The sequence below is a fragment of the Mastigoproctus giganteus genome, chromosome 6 (genome assembly GCF_048544385.1).
Source record: "Mastigoproctus giganteus isolate SK-2022 chromosome 6, ASM4854438v1, whole genome shotgun sequence".
Lineage (NCBI taxonomy): Eukaryota > Metazoa > Arthropoda > Arachnida > Uropygi > Thelyphonidae > Mastigoproctus > Mastigoproctus giganteus.
Window position 1 is genome coordinate 4,085,990 of NC_143580.1, and position 18,436 is coordinate 4,104,425.

At 37.7% G+C, this 18,436-nt stretch overlaps 1 protein-coding gene across 1 annotated transcript in view; it reads right to left on the reverse strand.

Moving 5' to 3' along the window:
- The window catches only part of LOC150083829 (uncharacterized), a 607,249-nt gene that overhangs the window by 145,580 nt on the left and 443,233 nt on the right, over positions 1 to 18,436 (reverse strand). The window contains exon 48 of the mRNA XM_090375392.1: positions 6,044 to 6,151. Within this exon, the coding sequence (XP_090231518.1) occupies positions 6,044 to 6,151 (108 nt within the window). The remainder of the gene's footprint in view (positions 1 to 6,043; positions 6,152 to 18,436) is intronic.

Genomic DNA, 18,436 nt, shown 5'->3' on the forward strand with positions numbered 1-18,436 from the left:
CGTTGTTATGGGCCTTTATGAGAGCTTGAAGGACAGGGTGGATGCCCTCGAAGGAAATAAATTGAGGGGCCCATCAAGCTCTCAGCTGCCCACATCAACGCCAGAGCTTGCACTTGGTCATCAGGCAACACAGAAGCAGCCCCCTAGGCAGAATGCGCTGGTTCCACAGGAACTAGTAGTTGTTGGTGACTCTATTGTCAGGGAAACGGGGAACATACTTTGTAAAAAGGATAGGTGGAATAGGACCAGGGTATGTCTGCCAGGGGCAAAGGTTGATGACGTTGTAGAGCAGATATCATCTTTTAAGGGCACAAAAGGTGATATAGTTGTACACGTTGGCACTAATGATATTAAGAGTAGGAGACCGGCGGAATTACTTAGCAAGTACAGGTCACTGTTGAAAAAAAGCCGTGAATTAGGGTTGAACTTGAAAGTGTCTGCAATTCTGCCCAGACACGATAGGAGGGAGTATATGATGAGAGCCTTGTCGATCAATTCGGCCCTGGAGGGATTGTGCAAGGCTCAAGGGGTAGAATTTTTTTCAGCCTGGACTGTACTTGTTAACAGGAGAGATTGCTTCTACAGGGATGGGATACACTTAAATAGAAAGGGTGCAAGAATTTTTGCTGATGCTGTCGAGGCAGTGTTAGGTGGGTCGGAAAACTGCTAGTTGGGGGGGATACAAGGACTAATAGATTAACAGTAGCCAGTGGCAGAGGTGGAAGTGATTCTTGCACTGCTTCTATTGAAATGAGCAGAAGTCTGAAAAACAAGATGCAGGATATTTCAGAGACTGCTGGTAGTCATTGCGGTACAAGTAAACACATGGGTTTTTAGGGTAGCTAAGAATAGAAACAGGTGCATGTATACCTGCGTGTACACCAATGCTAGGAGTTTGGTAAATAAATTTGATGAATTTGAGGTATTGCTCAAAACATCAAAGGCAGATATTGTTGGGATATCAGAGACGTGGTGTCACACAGATATAAGTAATGCGGAACTGGAATTTGGGGAATACAATGTGTATAGAAAGGATAGACAGGACAGGAGGGGAGGAGGGGTTATGCTATTAATAAAGAAACACATAAAGTCCAAGGAAGTGAAGCCAGTCGACATCGATGGACAGGGCAGTGTCGAGTCAGCTTGGTGTGACATAAGCATAGGGAAATCAAAATTGAGAGTAGGAGTGTGCTATAGGCCTAATGACTCTGATGAGTATAATAAGATATTGTACAGGGAAATAGAGTGGGCCAGTAAATCAGAGAGTCTTATAATGGGGGACTTTAATTTCCCAGATATTGACTGGAATTTGTGGGTTGGTCACTCGCACACTAGCAAGGCTTTTGTGGATTTATTGGATGATTGTTTTCTACATCAGCATGTTCGTGAGGCAACAAGAGGGAGCAATACTCTTGATCTGATTATCAGTAGTGATTCTTCATGCATTAAGAACCTGCAGATAAATGAACCACTAGGTGGCAGTGATCACAGCGTGTTGAAGTGGGATTTACTCAAGGAGGTAACTACCATCAGAGGTAAAGGGAAGGGTTTTTGTTTTCGTAAAGGCGACTATGATGGTCTGAGACAGTATTTAAATTCTATACAGTGGGACCAACTGATGATGTTACCAACAGCAAACTCAAAATGGGAAGCATTCAAGGAACTAATCTTGGAGGCTACCAGGCTTTACATACAAACTAAGAAATATTGTTCAAGGTTTAGGCCTAAATGGTTGTCAGATGAACTAATGAGACATGTGGCAGAGAAGAAAAATGCATGGGATACATACAAATTAATGGGTGACATGGAAGCCTATGATAGATATAAGTTGGTCTGTAACCAAGTCACAAAGGAGATTAGGCAGGCAAAGGCAGACTATGAAAAATCCTTGGCAAAGGATGCAAAGAAAAACAGAAAAGAGTTCATTACATACTTGAACTCTAGAAGGAAGGGGATGAATCAGATTGGTCCACTGGATATTCATGGTTCAACAGTTGAGGATCCTGCTCAGGTGGCTAACAATCTAAACGAGTATTTTGCATCTACATTCACGCATGAGGAGTTATTCAGGAAGGAGAATGATGCAGGTAAAGTAAACATTGGCAGTGAGCTGGATGATTTTGTAATAACTGAGAGGAAAGTGGAGGAGAGATTGTTGAGGATAAACATAAAAAAGGCACCTGGAGTGGATGGGATCTATCCAGTTATATTAAAGGAGGCAGCAAAGGAAGTATGCAAACCCCTGACACAAGTAATTATAGACCTGTTAGTTTAACTTCTGTTCCAGGTAAATTAATGGAGGCACTGGTTAAAGAAGCACTGCAGGATCATCTAGACAAGAATTCAGTTATAGCTCAGACGCAGCATGGTTTTGTTAAGGGCAGGTCTTGCCTGACCAATTTGATTGGATACTATGATGTAGTCACAAAAGAACTGGATGCAGGGAATAACTTTGATATTATATATTTGGATCTTAGAAAGGCTTTTGATACTGTTGCACATGGAAGACTGCTGCACAAATTGGAGCAGTGTGGCATTGGAGGCAAATTGCTGCTATGGATAAGGGGATGGTTGAGTGGCAGAAGACAGAGAGTGGTAATCAATGGACACTGCTCAACGTGGACTAATGTTATTAGTGGAGTTCCTCAAGGTTCCGTGTTGGGTCCGTTGTTGTTTTCGGTGTTTATGAATGATATTGATGATGGGATATCAAGTTTAATGTCCAAGTTTGCAGATGATACAAAGGTTGGCAGGGTCGTTAAGGACAATACTGACGCTATGCTGCTGCAACAGGATCTGGAAAGGTTGAACAGATGGGCTGAGAGGTGGCAAATGAGGTTTAACATCGACAAATGTAAAGTGCTGCATATGGGAAACAGTAACCCCAGAGCAACGTATCAACTCTGCGGTACTACACTGACAGTGGTGGAGAATGAAAAGGACCTGGGGGTAATTGTGCAGGCAGATATGAAGTTCTCTGAGCAGTGCAGACGAGCTGCAAGAGTAGCTCATGGTGTCTTGTCAATGATATACAGGAATTTTTCTAGCAGGGATAAGGAGGTGATTATTCCCTTGTATAAGGCAATGGTAAGGCCACATCTTGAGTACTGTATACAGGTCTGGAGGCCTCATTTCAAGAAGGATGTAGAGCTGCTGGAACGGGTACAGAGAAGGGCAACAAGATTAGTAAATGGAACAAAGGGTTGCTCTTACGAAGAAAGGCTTAAGTTTTGCAAATTACAGAGTTTGGAGACTAGGCACCGGCGAGGTGATCTGATAGAGGTGTATAAGGCTTTGAATGGTTTGAGCATGCTCAATGCCAATGGGATTCTTCATCTTTCTCAGAATAATCACCTCAGAGGGCATAAATTCAAATTGAGGAAGGACGGATGTCGGATAGATGTGTGGAAATTTGCCTTTGGCCAGCGGGTGGTTGGTTGGTGGAACCGACTTCCATCACTTGTTGTTGAAGTTGATAGCCTAAACAAATTTAAAGCTCAACTGGACAGGTATTTCGAACGAACGGAGGGGTGAAATGGGAGTGGGTTTTTTTTTTTTTTTTTTTTTTGGCTGATGCTGAATAAGCTTGCTTTCTTGCATAATATGCCTCTGCTAATGCTAATGCTAATCCGTTAAGATGCCCCGTAATTGCTTTAGCTCCATCTATTGTTACTGATATGAGCTTAAATAGTGGTAATTTAATTTTTTCAATAAAATGTTTGAATGAGTTAAAGATATCAAGACCTCTAGTTCTTTCTTTTAACGAAACCATATCCAGCAGTTCTTCTCTAGTGGTAGTGTCATTAATGTCATCGAAAACCATACGAATAAAAATGAGCAACTGAGCTGTATCACTGACATCTGTAGATTCATCCAGTTGTAGAGAAAAAGGACACACAATTAGCAATATCAGCACACAATTCTTCGCTCACATTTTTACTCATTTTTTTGATGCGTTGCATCAAAGTATTTTGAGATAATTGCAGATCTTGAAGGGCACTTTTAATTTTATTTTTGTTCTTAAAATTTTCAAAAAGAGAATCTGTTATTTCTAAAAATGCATCTTTGATGAACTGACCATCAGAAAATGGTTTGCATTTTTTTTGCAAGAAGTCGACTCACTTTAAATGATGCTGCAGTTACTGCTTTAGATTGTAAATTAGGTCTCAGGAAGAAATTCTGTTGCGTGAATAATCTGGATTTAAGTTCGAACTAATTTTTTAAGTTCTTCTAACCTGCTGCACAATATAAAATTTTGGTAAAAAAAATACCTGACCGCACAAATCAAGGGATGACTGTATATTTAAAATTCTTAGTGATTAACCGAAATTAAAGCCGCAATCGACTCATTGGCCACCCCTGCATTATGGTAAAGAAAGTTAATTAATAAGCATATCTTTGAAATTTAAAGATGACTTTCAATTATTTTCAATTAATTCCACATTAGAAAAATATTTTTTCTAATGTGGGAAAATCCGATTGGCATTTACCATGGAGTGCATTGAAGTGCCTTTCTAAATTTCCTTTTTTGGGTATAGCCACGGAAGCATTGCAAATCAAACAGCAACATTTTTCTTTCACCATTACAAAAAAGTAATCTAGTTCCCACTCTTGATGAAAATGATACGTTTTACTCTTTTTTGTAGTATTCATTTTAAATCAAAAGGCATTAAATTAACATATAAGTACTGTCCAGTTATTAAATCAGCACAAGCAATGCTTACCGATTAAAACACTTTTAAGTTGCGCAAACCGGAAAAATATTCTGTCCTGGAGAGCTAATATAGGATAATTGATGAAGAGGATTCCCGAATGAGGAAGTTGCTTCCAAAATAACCGGACAAACACACCACCGTTTATTGCTCTGTTTGATTATATCCTTATATAAGAATTAGTTTTGAATGCCTTTGTGATATTTCTCTAAAGCTATTTCTGGCGGTCACAACCATAAAACAATTTGCACTTTTTTGGTTTATTGAGCTTTTCTGTTAATGCAATCTAATTATAAACGGGTAGTAAACTTAATCTTATTGCATATAAATCATATTGCGTATAAATCGCAAATCCGCCCTGCCATGGAATATTGTTCCCACATCTGGGGTGGTGCCCCCAAAACCTCTCTCAGGCTTCTTGATTCCATTCAGAAGAGGGCAGTTAGGTTAATTAATGATTCATCTCTAACAGAGTCTCTCCACTCGCTTTCTCATAGACGCACTGTTGCTGCTGCATGCCTCTTCTACAGATACTTCTATGGGCACTGTTCTTCTGAATTGGCTTCTATAATTCCCGCTCTCTCTTTCAAAACAATCCGAACACGTGCCACCACCAGCCAACATCCATTTACTGTCCATCTTCAAACCCACAGAACCAACTTTTCATCTTCCTCATTTATTCATTCAACTGCCGTTTTCTGGAACAACCTTCCTTCATACGTATTTCCTGAAAATTACAATCTACAGAAGTTCAAGTCCAATGTCAACAAATATCTTCTTTCGTCTTCTCAACCTCCAACCCAAGCACGGTACTAAGTACTATAGGTTCTAATACCTCTCGTGTTTGGGGTTCTCATAAAAAAAAAAAAAAATCTTATTGCATTTGCAATAATACCTACAGCTGGAATTCTGTGGTATTTTACGTTATTATGGTGAAATGTGTTTTTCCTTCAATGAAACCTTCAATCATGCAAAAAAAAACAAAAATAAAATTTCAAAATCTGCTCTTCATTCCTATTTTTAAAGCTTCGTAAAAAAAAAAAAAAAAAATAACGTTCAGGTAGTGAAACCCGCTGCGCAATATAAAATTTTGGTAAAAAAAATACCTGACTGCACAAATCAAGGAATGACTGTATATTTAAAATTCTTAGTGATCGACCAAAATTAAAGCCGCGATCGACTCGTTGGCCACCCCTGCATTATGGTAAAGAAAGTTAATCAATAAGCATATCTTTGAAATTTAAAGATGACTTTCAATTATTTTTAGTTTCAAATAACAAAATATTATATACTATGAACAATTTTTTAATTAATGAAATGCTGATACTTACAGGCAAGCCCTTGGGTCCTGCAGGTCCAAGAGGACCTCGAGGACCTGGTGGTCCTTGCAAGCCATGCTTTCCATCTTCTCCTTTTGGACCAGGAGGACCACGTGGCCCCTTGATAACATAATATAATCAAATTAAGCACATTAAAATTAAAAGTTACTTTTTAAACAATCAATATATAATAAAGATAGGATTTTAAAACAAATTAGCAATTCTACACATACCACAAACTCCATCTTTCTCTCTCTCTCTCTCTCTCTCTTTCTCTCTCTCTCTCTCTCTCTCTCTCTCTCTCTCTCTCTCTCTCCTCTTTGAATCACATATATAGTGATTCAAAATGAAGTAAACATTTCAAATATTCATGAAACACTAACCATAAATGTGACATTTTTTTTTTTTTCAAATCCTCACCAGATCGTTAATTTCAGTCACATCTGGCAACTGCCAAGAGAACACATTGTTGAAATTGGCTTCTCAGGAAAAAGCAGAATTTTGTGTCATCCAGTTTGCAAATTCAGCAACAAGTGTGAAACATGACTTTTGTGTATAGTATAAAAAAGGAAACGCCACAATAAATTTACAATTGGTGTAAGCAGTTTGAAAAGAAAGAGTCTGAGTCACCCTTGAATCATTAATGAAATAGTGAAACATGTAAGAGAAGAATTTCAACATTCTTCCATTCACAGATATAGCCATGAGTTGACTATACACCAGTCTGGCATGCTCTTACAGAAGCACTTACTTGGAAATGCTAACAAGTTGCAGTTTGTTTAGTTGATAAAGCTGAATAACAAACACAAATAAAATAAGTTTTGCTGTGAATTTTAACAGGAAAAAAGAGGATAGTGTGCCAGCATTGGTTTGTTTTCATTAATGAACCCACTTTTCACTTGAGTGGAAAAGTCAATCACTCCAATGTTTAAGTGTGGAGCACTGAAAGTCCCCAAAAAATAAATGTTTTGGGAAATTTCAAATAAGAAAATTTATGAACCTTTCTTTTCATGGAAAATATGATTGATGGGAATATTTATCTGGATATGTTCAATGGGTCATGGCTTATATCTCAACATCATGAAGATTCCTCTGATTCCATCAGCAACTAAGACTGCTCACATCAGTGACTGCTCACTGATGATATTGCCAACAGCAAATTCAAAATGGAGAGCATTCAAAGGATTAATCTTGGAAGCTACTAGGCTTTTCATACCAACAAAGAAATATTTTTCAAGCTTTACGCCTAAATGGATGTCACATGAACTAATTAGACATGTGACAGAGAGGAAAAATGCATGGGATACATATAAATTAACATGCGACACAGAAGCCTATGATAGATATAAGCTGGTCTGTAACCAAGTCACAAAGTACGTTAGGCAGGTTAAGGCAGATTATGAGACATCTTTGGCAAAGGATGCAAAGAAAAACAGCAAAGAGTTCTTTACTTATGTAAACTCTAGAAGGAAGGGGATGAATCAGATTGGTCCACTTGATATTGATGGTTCAACCGTTGATAATCCTGCTCAGGTAGCTAACAAACTAAATGAATATTTTGCATCTACATTCACACATGAGGAGTTATTCAGGGAAGGGAATGCCAGAGGTGTATTCAACTCTAGCAGTAAGCTAGATAATCTTGTAATAACTGAGAGTAAAGAGGAGGAGAAATTGTTGAAGATAAACATAAGAAAGGCACCTGGGGTGGATGGAATCTATCCAGTTATATTAAAGGAGGCAGTAAAGGAAGTAAACAAACCCTTAGCCATAATTATGAGAGCTTCCCTGGACTCAGGGGAGGTACCCATGGACTGGAGATGTACAAATGTAATCCCAATCCCAAGGGAGGATCAAAGGGAGACACAGGTAATTACAGACCTGTTAGTTTAACTTATGTTCCAGGGAAATTAATGGAGGCACTGGTTAAAGAAGCACTGCAGGATCATCTAGACAAGACTTCAGTTATAGCTTGGACACAGCATGGGTTTGTTAATGGGAAGACTTGTCTGACTAATTTGATTGGATACTATGATGTAGTCACAAAGGAACTGGATGCAAAGAATAACTTTGATATCATATATTTGGATCTTACAAAGGCCTTTGATACTGTTGCACATGGAAGACTGCTGCACAAATTGGAGCAGTGTGGCATTGGAGGCAAATTGCTGCTATGGATAAAATGATGGTTGAGCGGAAGAAGAAGACAGAGAGTGGTAATCAATGGACACTGCTCTTCGTGGACTAATCTTATTAGTGGAGTACCTCAGGGTTCAGTGTTGGGTCCATTGTTGTTTTCTGTATTTATAAATGATGGTATATCAGGCTTAATCTCCAAGTTTGCAGATGGTACGAAGGTTGGAAGGGTTTTTAATGACACTAATGGCAGTACACTGCTGCAACAGGATCTAGAAAAGTTGAGCAGATGGGCTGAGAGGTGGCAAATGAAGTTTAACATTGAGAAATGTAAAGTATTACATATGGGAAACAGCAACCCCAGATCAACATATCAACTCTGTGGTACTACACTGACAGTGGTAGAGAATGAAAAGGACCTGGGGGTAATTGTACAGGCAGATATGAAGTTTTCTGAGCAGTGCAGATGGTCTGCAAGAGTAGCTCATGGTGTCTTGTCAATGATATACAGGAATTTTTCTAGCAGGGATAAGGAGGTGATTATCCCCTTTTATAAGGCAATGGTAAGTCCACACCTTGCATTCTGTATACAGGTCTAGAGGCCTCATTTTACGAAGGATGTAGAGCTGTTGGAACGAGGACAGAGAAGGGCAACAAGATTAGCGAACAGAACAAAGGGTTGCTCTTACGAAGAAAGGCTTAAGTTTTGCAAATTACAGTGTCTGGAGACTAGGCACCGGTGCGGTGATCTGATAGAGGTGTATAAAGCCTTGAATGGTTTGAGCATGCTCAATGCTGATGGGATTCTCCTTGTTGCTCAGAATAATCGCCTTAGAGGGCATAAATTCAAATTGAGGAAAGACGGTTGCAGGATAGATGTGTGGAAGTTTGCCTTTATTCAGTGGGTGGTTGATTGTTGGAACAAACTTCCATCTGTCATTGTAGAAGTTGACAGCTTAAATAAATTCAAGGCTTTATACATACTGAGTCATCCATACTGAGTCATCAGTTGTGCCAATTCCTCACAAGGCATAGACTATGATGATCCCAATACAGCAAGAAAGAATTCACAGTTCAACCTCACAACCAGTAAACTGATTTGAAAAATACTAGTCACCAGGCTGGACTTTTTTTTTTTTTTTTTTTGGGTCACCACAAGGACTTTAAGTACATCTATGTGCAAGATATAAATACACCTGTGTTACTTCTCAACATGTGTCTAGCTTGCATCATTCACTAAATCTGGAGGAATTATTCCAAAATTGTGAGTGAACAGTATAGCTGCCCAAAAGAAAACAATTAAGGAATACACTGACTGTGACAACAGAGGGAAAAAATAACACTTTAAATGAGTTCATGCTTACTAAAATATAATATCGGCAATAGAATTTGATGGAATTGGGATAACAGCTGGAATTACCTTAAAAATACTGCAAGTTTAATTAAAAATTTTACAAAAAAAAAAAAAAAAAAAAGATTAAGTAATTTAAAAAATTCTGCTAGTAATTTTATTAACTAGTATAAAACTGTTATAATCAAACATATTCTGGAAGGTTGTCAAAGTATCCATATAATTTTGACATTTTCCAGATATAAATATTTATTATAATATTTAATATTTATAATATTAATTTTTATTTACAGTAGAACCCGGATAAGAAGTTTTCTGAGGGACTCAGGTTTAGAACTTCTTATGCGGGAAAACTTCTTAGAAGGGAAAATGACCCAAGGGTATGAAATATTAACTACACAAACAAAAAATGGAAAAGATACACATACATAAGTTAAAGGTAATTTTTAAGTATTATTTCAGAATTTATAAATATTTTACTCTGCCTATGGGAAACAATTTTAAACTGAGGATTTCTAATTGCTTAACATTCTGTTCATTAAACTCATTACCAAATACTCACACTTAGAATGTAACTCGCACCCTTTCAGCCAATGGCTGTCCCAGGGTGTTTCCTCAACAGAGAAATAAATCAATAATAATAATTACCCAGTCGGAAGTGAGCTCTTTTGGAGTTTCAACATACCTTAAAAAGTTACAATTATAATAAGACAGAGCAACAATTCACTAATAATTCAGAACTGTTTAGAGTAATTCAAAAAAATGAGAACTTAATGGCAAATACTTCACTGTGCTTCACGTGGTCGATGCTATCCAATTATGGATATCGATGAAAACAAATGCAATATGTCACTTCCATTATATCAAAATGTTTATACTAAAAAGGTTTTAGTGCTGAAAGCCTCAGACTATGGAAAACCCACTAATCGAACAGAGCATTGTTTTTGTGATATCTCATATTGTGAATTATGGGTGCCAGCAGGATATTTTTCAAGGTGGTGCAAGTGGGAATAAATTTTTTGTTCAACAAATTTTAGAATACATGCAATATTTTATTAAGTCAAGTTTCGCTGATTTACGTGTACAGCCAAGCCAACGTTTCGTGATCGGTGGTAGAAAGTACTTGTATTTTGAAAGAAAGAATTTGTATTGTTTTAAAGGTTCAATAAATTAATGAAAATATTAAAAATTGTGTATTACTTCAAACTCCAAAGGTGGTGCAGTTGCACCACCTTACACCCATGCCCTGATATAGAACTACCTAGAATAAGCAACGAGTTGCCCTGATATTGAACTACCTAGAATAAGCAACGCTAGACACTAGATTCTCGAATAGGCAACCCTTCACCAAGAATCCACTGGTGAATTATAACATTAGTCTTCTCCATTGGCGAAGTGTTGCATATTGGAAGTAGTGCAATATTGGAATTTTTTTATTGGAAGTAGTGCAATTCTGCCCAGACACGATAGCAGGGAGTATATGACGAGAGTGTTGGCAATCAATTCGGCACTGGAGAGATTGTGCAAAGCCCACGGGTTAGAATTTTTTTCAGAGTAGTCTGTGCTTGCTAACAGGAGAGATTGCTTCTACGGGGATGGGATACACTTAAATAGAAAGGGTGCAAGAATATTTGCTGATGCTATCGAGGCAGTGTTAGGTGGGTTGGAAAACTGCTAGATTGGGGGGGATTCAAAGACTAAAAAATTAACGGTAGACGCAGGCAGAGGCAAAAGTGATCTTGCACTGCTTCTATTGTAATGAGCAGCAGCCTAGAGAGCATGTTTCTGGGGATTTCAAGAGCTGCTGTGAGTCATCATGGAACAAGTTGATACATGGGCTGTGTTACGGTAACTAAGAGTAAGAAAAGGTGCATGTAAACTTGCATGTACACCGATGCTAGAAGTATAGTATACAAATTTGATGAATTTGAAGTGCTGATCAAGAATTCATAGGCAGATATTGTTGGGATATCAGAGACATGGTGTCACACAGATGTAAGCAGTGCAGTATTGGAATATGGAGAATACAATGTGTACAGAAAAGGAGAGACAGTGTAGGAAAGGAGGAGGGGTTATGCTGTTAGTTAAGAAACATAAAATCTAAGGAAGTGCATTCCAGTTGACATGAGTGGACAGTGCAATGCTGAGTCTGTTTCGTGTGATATAAACACTGGGAAAGGGAAAATGAGAGTAGGAGTATGTTAAAGGCCTAATGACTCTGTGAGTACAAAAAATAGTTGTGCAGTGAAATAAAGTGGTCCAGTAAATCAGAATGTCTTGCAATGGGTGATTTTAACTTTCCAGATATTGACTGGAATGTGTGAGTTGGTCACTCGTATGCTAGCAAACTTTTGTGGATTTATTGGAGGATTATTTTCTACAGCAACATGTTCGAGAGGCAACCAGAGAGAGTAATACTCTTGATCTGATTATCAGCAGTGATTATTCATGCAGTCAGAATTTACAGATAAAGGAACCACTAGGTGACAGTGATCACATTGTGCTGATGTGGGATTTACTTAAAGATGTAACTACTATCAAGGGTAAAGGGAAGGGTTTTTGCTTTCGTAAAGGTGACTGCAGTAGTCTCAGATGGTTTTTAAATTCTATACAGAGGGATAATCTGATGATATTACCAACAGTGAATTCTAAATATGAAGCCTTCAGGGACTTAATCCTGGAGGCTACTAGGCTTTTCATACCAACTAAGAAATACTGTTCAAGGTTCAGGCCTAAATGGATGTCAGATGAATTTTTTCTTTGCTCGTGGCAAAGAAAAAAATGCATGGGAGGCATATAAATTATCAGGCAACACAAAAGCCTGCGGCAGATATAAGCTAGTCTTTAATCAAGTCACAAAGTACGTTAGGCAGGTAAAGGCAGATTACAAGACATCTTTGGCAAAGGATGCAAAGAAAAACAGCAAAGAGTTCTTTACTTATGTAAACTCTAGAAGGAAGAGGATGAATCAGATTGGTCCAGTTAGCATAGATGGTTCGACTATTGATGATCCTGCTCAAGTAGCTGATAAACTGAATGAGTATTTTGCATCTACATTCACACATGAGGAATTATTCAAGGAAGGGAATGCAAGACGTTTATTAAACTCTAACTGGGAGCTAAGTGATTTTGTAATAACTGAGAGCAAAGTGGAGAAGAAATTGTTGAAGATAAATCTAAAAAAGGCGCCTGGCGTGGATGGAATCTATCCCGTTATATTGAAGGAAGCAGCGAGGGAAGATAGCAAACCCTTACCCATAATTATGAGAGAATCCTTAGATTCAGGGCAGGTCCTCATGGACTGGAGATGTGCAAATGCATCCCCAGTTCACAAAGGGGATTCAAAGGGTGACACAAATAATTATAAACTTGTTATTTTCACTTCTGTTCTGGGCAAAATAACGGAGTCATTGGTTAAAGAGGTGATATATGGTCACCCAGACAAGACTGCAGTAATAGTTCAGACACAGCATAGGTTTGTAAAGGGGAAGTCTTGTCTGACCAATCTGTTTGGATACTACAATATGATCACAAAGGAACTGGATGAAAAAAATTATTTTGATATCATATACAGTCGGTCCTTGTATAACACGATAGTTGCGTTCCTAGAAATCCTCGTGCAATGCAAAATCATGCAATATAAACAACAGGCCCTATGGAAAATATAGGGTTAGGTGCTGACCACCCAAGATTAGACACACATTTTTAACCAAAACATTACCAAACACAATAAATAATCGTAATAAAACAGTTACAGTTGAAAAATGTAAAATTAATAATTTAATCATTTGAATTTAGATCCTTACCTTAAAAGTAAATGAAGACGGCTTGAGGGAAAGGGCTTGAGAAAGGGTTGAAGCAGCGTAATTATGGGGAAAGTGGCGGCAGGTTGTCATCATTATCGGAATTGGGAGGTGGAGGAGATGCCGATGAAGACTTTGGATGAAATGTGGTCACACCAGAACTAGAAGGCTGCGGCTCATTTTCTGTCTCTTTCTTGGGTGTTTTCATAAAAAAGACATCTAGTTTCTGTTGTTTCGCAGTCTTCCTCCTTTCACAAAGCAGCTGCTTATATGGCTCCAAAGCAGACCGAATTGTATAAAGTGCTCTTCTGCTTCTTTCTGCATTATAATCGTTATCTTCTAGCCATTGCATACTTTTCTCAAATGAATTTAAAACTGAAGATAACTCTGAAGTACAAAGCGGTTTTATGGTGGTGTTCAGGCATTCAACTTCGTCGTCTTTCTCATCTTCCACCTGCCCTCCAACAACAAGTTGTTGCAGTTCTTCAGTTGAAAGTTCTTCTTCATGAGACTGAAGCAACTCTTCTAAATCATCTTCCTCCAATTCCTCAAAGCCAACCTGCTTTGCGAGGGCAACACAATGTGCTTTTAATTTAGGAAGCTCATTTACAGGATCAAAGCCTTTAAAATCACGAATAAAATCTGGTAAAAGTGGCCGCCAAACACCATGTAAGCATTCTTTTGTCACTTCGTTCCAAGCCTCCACAATTATGTAAATTGCATTCTTAATGTTGAATCGCTTCCAGAAGTCTTTAACTGTTGGTGCATTTTCACCCTCTGTTTCTGCTATCAGCATCTTAAATGTCCGTCTTGTGTAATAGTGCTTAAAAACAGCAATTACTCCTTGGTCAAGTGGCTGGATAAGAGATGTTGTGTTAGACGGTAAAAACAGGATTTTGATGTTTGGTGACAGTTCAGCAAGGGTTGGAGGGTGACTTGGTGCATTGTCCAAAATAATTAAAATCTTAAAATTCAAATTTTTCTTTTTGCAGTAGCTTCGAAACACATCCTCAAACACATGTAGTAGAAGTTCAGTGAAGATCTGCCCTGTCATCCATCCTCTTTTGCTGTTGCTAAAGTAAACACCCAGGGTAGTCCTTGTGATCCCTTTTAACGCTCGTGGATTAGCTGCATGATAAACAATAACAGGCTTCAGTTTCAAGTCGCCACTAGCATTTGCTCCTAACATAACGGTAAACCTATCCTTAGCAGCCTTGAAGCCTGGAGCTCGTGCTTCCTCTATTGAGATATATGTTCGTGATGGCATTTTTTTCCAATACAGTCCAGTTTCATCAAAGTTGAAAATTTGGTCCAGTGTATAGCCCTCTTCCTCAATTAGTTTTTTCAGTATCGGCGGAAATGCCTTTGCTGCTGCTTCATCTGATAATTTCACATTATGGAAAGCGTGACGTTTCCTGAAATTGTTGAACCAGCCACTATTGGCAGTAAAGGGAGGTACTTTTTGAGGGTTTTCAGCTTTATTTCTGAGGTCTTCAAATATTGCCAATGCCTTTGCTTTTATCGTAAGCAAACTTGTTCCTGATCTGTTCTTTGTTTGATCTTCTATCCAAACAGATAAAAGACGTTCCTCTCTTCCAGTTCTTTGTGTCTTGATCTAACTGATTTTGTTACTGATGTTGTTCCTGCTATGAAAGTTGCTTTTATTTTTTCTGCATTCTTTCTAATTGTTCTCAGCGTTCCCTCATTTAGGCCTGTAGCACACACAATATCGCATGTTCTTTCATTCCGGTCAAAGCGTTTCACAATTTCATATTTTTCTTCTATTGATATTGCTTTTCTTTTTCTCTCTGAAGTATTTTCACCAGAACGCTTCCTTTTCACACTTTTTTCAAGTATTTTACTCATTTTTTTGAGAATAGAGCACAATTATAAAATGAACAAAAATGAGGAGGCAAGCTTCATATACATAAACGCACAGCAAACAAGTAGCAACTGAATAAACGATGCAACGTCCGTGTACAAACTGAATAAATGCAGTAAAGGCGTAAACACACTATTCTCACATATTACATGCTTATGTTTTACTAAAGCACATTTCTGGAAGTCACTACCATAAAACAATAAAAACAATTTGGAGTTTCCTTTTATTGGTGGTTCCTGCTAGTGGAGTCGTTATAAACGGGTAGTAAAAGTCGATCTAATTACATTTGCAATAATACCGATACGGTAGCTGAAATTCTGTTGATTTTTACGTTATTATGTTAAATGTGTTTCCCCTTCCACGAAATCATAAAAACAAATTTTCAGAATCCTCTCTTCATTCCTACTGTGTTGTGTTCAGTTGTGGTGATTTCGCCGCGTTCGACTGTCATTTATTGTAAACACAAAGGCGAATCGTGCATAAGCGAATTATGTCCGTGTTATATGCGACATTGTTCCCTTATTTATAAATCGTGTATGATCGAATTCGTGTAATGCAAACACGTGTTATACGAGGACAGACTGTACTTGAATTTCACGAAAGCCTTTGATACTGTTGCACATGGAAGACTGCTGTAGAAATTGGAGAGGTATGGCATTAAGGGCGCGTTTCTGCAATGGATAAAGGAATGGTTGAGTGGGAGGTGGCACAGAGTGTTAATAAATGGATACTGCTCTACATGGACTAATGTTATTAGTGGAGTCACCCAGGGTTTGGTGCTGGGCCCATTGTTGTTTTGTGTATTTATCAGTGATAATGATGAAGGTATATCAGGCTTAATGTCCAAGTTTGCAGATGATACAAAGGTTGGAAGGGTTGTTAATGACACTAAAGACAGTATGCTACTGCAACAGGATCTAGAAAAGTTAGGTAGATGGCTTGAGAAGCGACAACTGAAGTTTAACATTGACAAATGCAAAGTACTGCATATGGGTAGCAGTAGCCCTAGAGAAACGTAGCAATTGTGTGGTACACTCAGGGAGGTGCAGAATGAAAAAGACCTGGGGGTATTTGTGCAGACAGATATGAAGTTCCCTAAGCAGTGCAGATGGGCTGCCAGAGCAGGTCATGGAGTTTTGTCAATGATATATAGGAATTTTGCTAACAGGGACAAGGAGGTGATTATCTCTTTCTACATGGCAATGGTGAGGCCACACCTCGAGTACTGCATACAGGTCTAGAGGCCTCATTTTAGGAAGGATGTAGAGTTGCCAGAATAAGTACAGAGTAGGGCAACAAGATTAGTGAGAGGAACAAAGGGATGCGCTTATGGAGAAAGGCTGAAGTTGTAAAAGTTACAGCATCTGAAGACTAGGCACCTGCAAGCTGATCTGATTGAGGTGTATAAGGCCTTGAATGGTTTGAGCATGCTAAATGCTGATGGGTAACTTCTGCTTGCTAAGACTAAAAATCTGAAAGGATCATAGATTAAAAATTGAGGAAAGACAGCTGCAGAATAGATGTGCGGAAGTTTGCCTTTAGCCAGCGGGTGATTGCTGGAACAGACTTTCATCTGTTGTTGTTATGGAAGTTGACAGCTTAAATAAATTTAAGGCTGAACTAGACAAACATTTAGAGTGACCGGATGGGCAAAATACGAAGGGTTTTTTTTGGCTGATGCTATATAAGCTTGCTTTCTTGTATCATATGCCTCACAATGCCTCATAATGCTAATATCAGGTAACTCGTTGTGAAGGCATTCACGATATGAGATATATGAAAAACGATGCCATTTCTCCTACTTTGGTAATTTACTATGCATTAAAATGATGCTTAGCACTAACTTGTTTGATTACCAAAATATTTATTTTGTTTAATATATTTTAATATAAAAATAAAGAATTTCTATATTTAAAAAATTTATTAATTTGGAAAATGTCATTATAATAATACGCTGTGAATTCTTTATCACAAACTTTTTATGTAGGAAAACATTTTACTCGTGAAACTTCTTATGCTGGAAAATAATCATTGCAATATATAGAGGTGAAATTGGGACTTAAGAAACCAAACCTAGTACAGGGGAAAACTTCTTATGTGGGAATTTCTTATTCGCTTCTACTGTACTTATAATATTTCTTACATAAATTAATAAAATAAGTAAATAGGCAAGGTAACAGCTCGGTTTCTTAAAATGGATAGGCCATAGTTTTAAAGCTCTCACTGCTATTTAAACTGTAGAGTAAGGTAGTACTGCTCATGCTTGATTAATATCCAATAATTTGGTGCCCCCCCCCCCACACACAAAATAGAATAGCTTTCTTAATAGAAAGCCAGTTAGAATCAAATATTTAACACAGAATCAAATTCAAACTTAATACAACTCTGATAGTATAAAATAAATATGTGTTATGTTTAAGCTACAGATAATGATAAATCAAAGAAAGGCTCAACCTGGGAACACTTATTCCAATAATAATTGCCAAATTAGATCAGTTTATTACAAAAAAAATATCAACTTTAACTGCCCTCTCAGATGACTTCATATAAACTTTGTTTCATCATATCTATAAGTCCAGGAATAATTATATCAATAATTTTGGGGCTATCAAATTACTGAATATATTTCTCTGAAAACTAATAACTTTAAATATTCTTGCTGTTGTTGTTGTTGTTGTTATTTGGTTTTTAGGAGCATTAGCAACTAAGGCCATATTGCTCCGGGATATGCGGTGGTCATTCCCTGAATGACCTTTCCGCATCCTCCGTATTTGGTGGTGACGGGCTCGAACCCCGGTCTAATCAAGAAGCGTGTGCTACGCACTGCTGCTCCTTCCCACCTGGCTACGGAGGCGCCAATATTCTTGCAAGGATTAAATATTAATCAGTTCTTCATTTAATATTCCTTTTTAAAATTTAAATTTTAAGTGTTAATATTTTTATCTCTTAAGACTAATTGGTAACAGGATTGACAAATTTATATTTCTTTTTTAATTAATGAAATTTAATTATAACTGATGTTTTGATGATGTTATTGTTTTTCCTTTAATCAAATCTGCTGCTTCCTTTCTGTTTTTTTTTTATAACATGAAATTTGATGATTTTTGTATACATCTCTCTCTCTCTCTCTCTCTCTCTCTCTCTCTCTCTCTCTCTCTCTCTCTCTGTGTTTTTAAAATTTATTCTTAATTATTTCATATACTATATACAATCTATACTAAAAATGTTTTGTA